The sequence below is a fragment of the Paramormyrops kingsleyae genome, unplaced genomic scaffold (genome assembly GCF_048594095.1).
Source record: "Paramormyrops kingsleyae isolate MSU_618 unplaced genomic scaffold, PKINGS_0.4 ups60, whole genome shotgun sequence".
Classification (NCBI taxonomy): domain Eukaryota; kingdom Metazoa; phylum Chordata; class Actinopteri; order Osteoglossiformes; family Mormyridae; genus Paramormyrops; species Paramormyrops kingsleyae.
Window position 1 is genome coordinate 165080 of NW_027325998.1, and position 6810 is coordinate 171889.

The window sequence follows — 6810 nt, forward strand, 5'->3', positions numbered from 1 at the left end:
TGCAGAGTTTCATCCATCTCCTCATCCTCCATGTTATTTTCATTACGCTCTTCATCTGCATGTATGTCACTTACATCACCAGGCACTTCAGTTTTCTGCAGGGGATTAATCCAGTCATCATTGAACTGCACATTGCTATAAAATTTGTTATTCTCTGTAAGATACACCAAAGCCTTCTTTATTTTTTCTGGATGCACAAATTCATATTTGTAATGCCCTTTGTAAGTTAACTTCCGCTTCAACTTCACACGGATCATAAGGTCATCATTATTCACTCTTGGTAAAGATTCAGCTACATTCGAAATGCTTGACGGGACACAAGTCACAGGACCATGAACACCATTTTGTCCACCTTTTGGCAAAGACACAATTCTCATAAAAGGAATATGAATACCAATCAGATGTTGTTCCAGAGTATTTAGACACTGCAACTCAGGAGGAACTGGGTCTAGAGCTAGACAGTTTCCAACGCTCTCTGCTGGCATTTTCCCATCAAGAATCTTTCTATGACATGTGTGACAAATCCATAATGAACCTGTAGGGCCCAACAGACTGCTACAATCATCAGAACAAGTATCTATACATTTGTGTAAGTATGTGTCAGTTATGCACTGCATTGCCAGTAATGCAACTCCTTGTGATTTTTTTAGGTATTCATCTTTTCTGCATATCACAACTTGGTATTTAAACAACATTCGATGACAAACTGAGCAAATGTATACAGGGCCTGTATTTATTTTCTCTCCAAATTGTTCGATCACATACGCAATATCTGTTCTTTTATCCTTCTGCTTAGTTCGTTTCTCAACATTTCTCTTTTTTACTGCAGTAGCAAAATCGCTGTTTGTTTTGTATTTATCAACACTTAACTGCTTCGCACGTTGCTGGTGTTCAATGTCTGTGGCATATTTACTTACACTTGACTGCTTCGCACGTTGCTGGTGTTCAATGTCTGTGGCATATTTACTTACACTTGACTGCTTCGCACGTTGCTGGTGTTCAATGTCTGTGGCATATTTACTTACACTTGACTGCTTCACACGTTGCTGGTGTTCAACATTTGTGGCATATTTCCTAACACTTGACTGCTTCACACATTGCTGGTGTTCAACATTTGTGGCATATTTCCTAACACTCGACTGCTTCACACGTTGCTGGTGTTCAACGTCTGTCGCATACTTGCTCACACTCAACTGCTTTACACGTTGCTGGTGTCTATCATCTGTTGCATATTTGCTCACACTTGACTGCTGTACATATTTGCGGTGCCCCATATCTGTTGCATACTTACTTATACTTGACTGTTTAACATGTTCTCTGTACACTTCATCCTCACGGTAGCGCTTTATGCTTCTCTCAAGTTGTTCCTCCTTGTACACCATACTTACTTCATACCGTCTTTTTTCTCGTTCAAGTTTTCGTCGACTTGATGCCATTTCAGATGGTGTGTTATCGATTTCAGAGCATTGTGTTGCACAACCCTCAGTGTCATGCCCTTTCACACAAATTACAACCTCATAATGTGACTCATTACAATGTTTCAGGTATATACCTCTCTGATCAGAACCAATACATGTGGAGTACTTCAACCATTTGTTGTCAGAGTATGTGAAAATATCCACACCAAGCAGATCAGCGGCAGCTTGAATCTCTACCTCAGATGCCCAAGTACCAACATATTTCATCCGTGATGCAGTGACATACTCAGTGACAGAAGAGTGACCATCTCTAAGACAAGCAACATACCTGGATTCATTTCTTAGTATGTGAGCAACAATAGCACACCTAATTTTCCTGTGTTCTTTCTCATTTCCAGTAATAGCAAAAGCCAGAGATCTGAAAAAGCAGTTGCCATCACCAGTGATTGGCACCATTCTGCAAGGATCACCCATTGGAAACTCTGCATCCATGTTTACATGGCCATGATCAATGTACACCACACCAAGCTTACAGGAAAGCCTTCTTTGCTGCTGGATTGTCAAAGGACTGAACAGAAACTGCTCACTGCGTAGCTCACTGATAAAAACTACATCACCTTCATTGTTCACACGGACATCAACCTCAGGGTCTGTACCATGTGTCACATTTGGCCTTACCACACCATATTGGCTGTCTGACATTCTGGCAAACTGCTGGACTCTGGTCACTGAGGAGTTGTCGTCTGGATGGTCTGATATGTTGGTACGCTGGTTGACACTGGTGACTGAGGACTTACCGTCTGGATGGCCTGACATGCTGGTAAGCTGGTTGACGCTGGTGGCTGGGCAGTTGCCATCTGGATGCTGGTGCAGGATGCTTCGACTAGTCACACTCACAGCTGTAATCTCAAACTGTTCCCCTGTTGCATCTAAAGATAGTCCTAGGGTATCCACATGGTCTAGCAAAGAATCTATGGTAGAGTGGCACACCAATATACTTCTGCCTGATGCGTCGCTTGCTCCATCTCCTCGTCGGGAATGGGAGTCGATCACCACATACCATGACCCTTGCTTAATGATGGCACATGTATTTACTTTAAGAGTAAAAAGACACGCATCATACTGTGAGAATACTCTTCTTACCGCTGCATCAGCTGACATGAAAATGTCACCCATATCTCCATATTCACTGACACCAAACAAGCCAACAAACATGTCATCATGGTAGTTTATTTCATATTTATCACCATTCAATGTGTACTCTGTTGGTAGATCTCTAACTAACAGATACCCAGAAGCATCTCCAATTCTCCTAGCATCTCTGATGGTAGTGTAGAGGTCATCTCCTTTCAGCAGCACTTGATCAATGTCTGTGACTGACCAGGTTAAAACATTCTTTACCTTACACGTTACTATAGCAATCAAACTATTAGCAACACATTGCTTGTTACTGTTGACTCCAAATCGTGGGTGTCCTTGATGGAATGAGCCTCTCACTGCACGTGCCTGAGGAAAATGAGGAGATACACAGATAGTTACAGGGTTCACATGCTGTTGTTGATCCACGGTTGGGTAATAGTTTGGCACTGCCAGGGTATTTCTCAGTTCAAGTTCACTTTCAAGTTCTGTTTCAAGTTCTGTTTCAAGTTTTGTTTCAAGTTTTGTTTCAAGTTCGCATGCTGGTTCACATTCTGGTTCACTTTTGGGGTCAGTCCACTTTGCAGCCTTTCTTTTATGAGGGGGCTGCAGTACCTCGTCCGTCCTTGCCTTATCTTTATCAAGAAAAGGCATACAGAACTCGTCGACGGTCCTACAAATGGCACCCAGGGCGGGAACCCGGTGGTCATGGCTCGTCGGAAAAGTCACAGTCATCGCCGTTTTGGTATTCCGAGAGGGGGGGAACGGGTTAACCCCGTCATCAGTCATAGCCATGACGGACACAGGCCGCTGCTGTGCGGCCTGCTCAGGTTGTTGGTCGTGGCTCGTCAGGAAAGTCACAGTCATCGCCGTTTTGGTATTCCGAGAGGGGGGAAACGGGTTAACCCCGTCATCAGTCATAGCCACGACATGGACGGCAGCAGCAGCGGGGTCAGTCCGTTGGTTGTGGCTCGTCCGATTAGTCACAGTCATCGCCGTTTTGGTATTCCGAGAGGGGGGAAACGGGTTAACCCCGTCATCAGTCATAGCCACATCAAAACTATCAGGAGCTCGCTGCCGGTCCAACAGCCTCTTCTTCGCTGCTGCGGAACGCCGGGAAGCCTTTGTGCGAGGCATCTGCAGATGAACGGGGGGGGGGGGGGAGAAGCACACCTGCTTGCAACTGTACTTTGCACTGATGTTGTCACAAAGCCATCAAATGTGTATACATAGTGCACATCAATCAGGAGCAGTTCCACTAACAGCTTTCTCACCACTTACAGTAAGTCAGTGATGCAGCTGACTCAGCAACTGTCTGGAAGTTACACAACCTACAAACTGAATTTTAACCATTACACTCATTATCCTAAAATAAATATGCCTCATGACTTATGTTTTTTTTTTAATCAGACAAAACACTTACCTGTCACATCTGCATTACACACAAAAGTTTCACCTCAACACTAACTGACCCACGTTTGTGATATGTACACTGTGTGCAGAATTAGGCATGTACTTTATTTGTATCTTGTCGACCAATGTTTTCAGTCCAGATGAACCTAAAACAGAATGTTTAAAAATGGCAAAATGTTTGGTTTTTGATCTGAGTACTTTGTTTTGATAACAGGAAAACATACTTTCCTATGCAGAATGAAGCATGTTTATGATTACTGAAATGGGCCAGAAAAGCACCTTGCAGACAGAAGAAAATCAAAATATTAAAGTGCCAGTCGAAATAACCAAACCTGCTAAACATTCAAAACATAATTATTGTACAATTGATTGTTTTGTGGGCAACACACAAAGAGGATGGAAGCAGCATATAGCGAGGCAACAAAATAACTGCCAAAGTTATGTGTTCAATTAAAAAGAAGACTTTAGAATCAAATGCCACCACTTTTAACAACTGCAATCTGAACGCTCTGGAAGCACTTTGTAGTGTGTTACATGAAATCACTAGGATCAGAATTGCTGTAATATAAGCTCTACGCAATAAAGGTATGCAAGCTAAAAAGTCAAGAATGCACACAGACATGTCAAGAATGATTTTATAAAGGTTTTGTGAAAAAAATCAGATGAGGTGAGAGTGACTCTTGTAGCAGATGGATAGGTCCATGGATGGTCATCTTCTTCGAGCACCCACAGGGCAGTGGAGAAGTGATGGTGTGGGCTGCAGTTATCAGTGATGAACTTGTTGGCTCTTTCAGACTTCCAGGTGGTATAAAATTAACTACTGCCAATTTCTAGAGGAAATTTCAGCAGCTTTCAAAAATGTTATGACATGCATGCAGAACACTGCCCCTTCCTATGATATTCATGCACAACAGTGCCTGTCTCCTTGATATGCATGCAAGACAGTGCCCCTTCCCATGCATCAAAGTATTCCATAGATTAGACAAAAAAGGTCACTGACTTATGACCAGGCTGTCATCATCGCCTGACTCAACGCCCATTAAGAGCTACACAGCCCGAGTGAAGTATGAGATTTACCAAGCAAGCAGGACACTTCTCAGATCAGCATCTGGGACACAGTCCTAGCTGACGTGGCTAATATAAGACAGGATCAAAACAAAGACTTCGGTGGTTCAATGGCAAACAGGCTGATGATGGTCATTCAGAATAAAGGTGACGATACAGGACAATAAACTTGGTGACGTTCGTTGTTCCTTATATAGACTTCAGACAATTTCATTATTATTTCTGTTGATAGTTAAGTGAAAAAAATCCACTTAGTTTCTGATTGCTTGATAATTGTGCCCACAGAAGTGCTTTTCTTTTATTTTCCTTTGTGAAACTATAATGTAACATTTTCTCTAAGTACATTTACTTAGAGCAAAAGAAAAACTTCAGAATGTATAATTCTGCCCAACTGTTGGCAAGAAATATCTCCGGAAATATTACTTGCCTAATTCTGCACACAGTGTATGTCAGTGTATGTTGTCTAAGTACACAAAGCATACCGTATATCACTTTCTCCTCAAGGGTGGCAGTCCAGCACAACTCTGCAGAGAAAAGTGACACACAAGTTTCATTTCATAAACATTTGCCAACAGTCACCTTCATTGAAAACACCATGTAAAGTTGATATACCTTTCAATGTTATTCAACTTAAGAAAACCTCAAACACGATTGCTGATAGACATCACCCTAAAAATATTTACTTTTGATTCCTGTGATATCACAGCCCTTCAGTCTACAAAGACAACATGCATCAGTTAATGATTGACAGGTGCATTTGTACATACATTTCATTAGTATATGCAGCTGCATGATAAACTTCCCATAAACGTACAGACAGATTTTGCACTGTACCATTCTTAGTAGTGCAATGGCACAAAGACAATACTACATATATTCTTACCTCTTGCAACGCGAGCAGCAAAATCTAAAACACAAGCCTTGCTATAGCGGAGACCTGGAAGCGGTCACGTACGGCAGACAATCAGAACCGTAAAAACAAGTCCCCCTTTCGGCGAATGTCTACTGAGCGTAAAGAAAATGTCTGCCGCGAAAACAAAATGTCCGCCACAGAAAGGCGTCTTCGCCGCTATGCCGAATTAATGCTTTACCAGCTTATCCTTTTATAAAGTTAGTTGTTTAATCTAAATTAATATTCCACAGACTTAACTCTTAAAGCATATAGCAGCAAACCTTTAACATACAACTAAAAACACCTTCGGCTGACAATCACTTGTTGTAAACAATAACTACTAATCGAATTTTAATAACACAGAAGGATTTCAAACATCGCCAGGCTGTTTCAGAATACTTCGTTTTTGCTTAACTCGATAACATGTGTTATTGTAGGGAGTCCGGGCTAAATGTTAGTAGTTTCGGTTGCAAACCTACAATCGATTTGTACGACAGACACGCGTATTTAATAAATGCTTCCCAGCGATTATTAATTGCTTTTATAAAACCAAGACCGAACTGAGAATACTAAAAAAAAACCTTAGCACATCTTAAACCATCTAAAAACAGAAAACAGCAAATCGTCAACAAACAACAATTTAAACAACAATTAAAAAGATGTGTCGTCAGACAATATTACATATATTCTTACCTCTTGCAACGCTAGCAGCAAAATCAAAAAGACAAGCCTTGCTATGGCGGGGGGAAGCGGTCACGTACGGCAGCCAATCAGAACCCTAAAAACACATCCCCCTGTCGGCGAATGTCTATACTGAGCTTAAACAAAATGTCCGCCTCAGAAAGGCGTCTTCGCCGCTATGCCGAATTAATGCTTAACCAGCTT

At 41.7% G+C, this 6810-nt stretch overlaps 1 protein-coding gene across 1 annotated transcript; it reads right to left on the minus strand.

Moving 5' to 3' along the window:
* Positions 1 to 322: 322 nt before the first annotated feature.
* Positions 323 to 5704, minus strand: LOC140586431 (uncharacterized). The gene is made up of 3 exons (XM_072708271.1): positions 5516 to 5704; positions 1026 to 3692; positions 323 to 352 (listed from the first exon to the last, which is right to left on the minus strand). The coding sequence occupies exons 2-3, from the start codon at positions 3690 to 3692 to the stop codon at positions 323 to 325; spliced, it is 2697 nt and encodes an 898-aa protein (XP_072564372.1). The 5' UTR covers positions 5516 to 5704.
* Positions 5705 to 6810: the final 1106 nt, after the last annotated feature.

Excerpts from the sequence above, each read along its gene's own strand:
- LOC140586431 (XM_072708271.1), bottom strand. The coding sequence starts at position 3,692 with ATGCCTCGCACAAAGGCTTCCCGGCGTTCCGCAGCAGCGAAGAAGAGG. Across the intron at positions 353-1,025 it reads AACGTGTGAAGCAGTCAAGT|GTGGACAAAATGGTGTTCAT; the intron begins GTAAGTAAATAT and ends CTTTGCCAAAAG.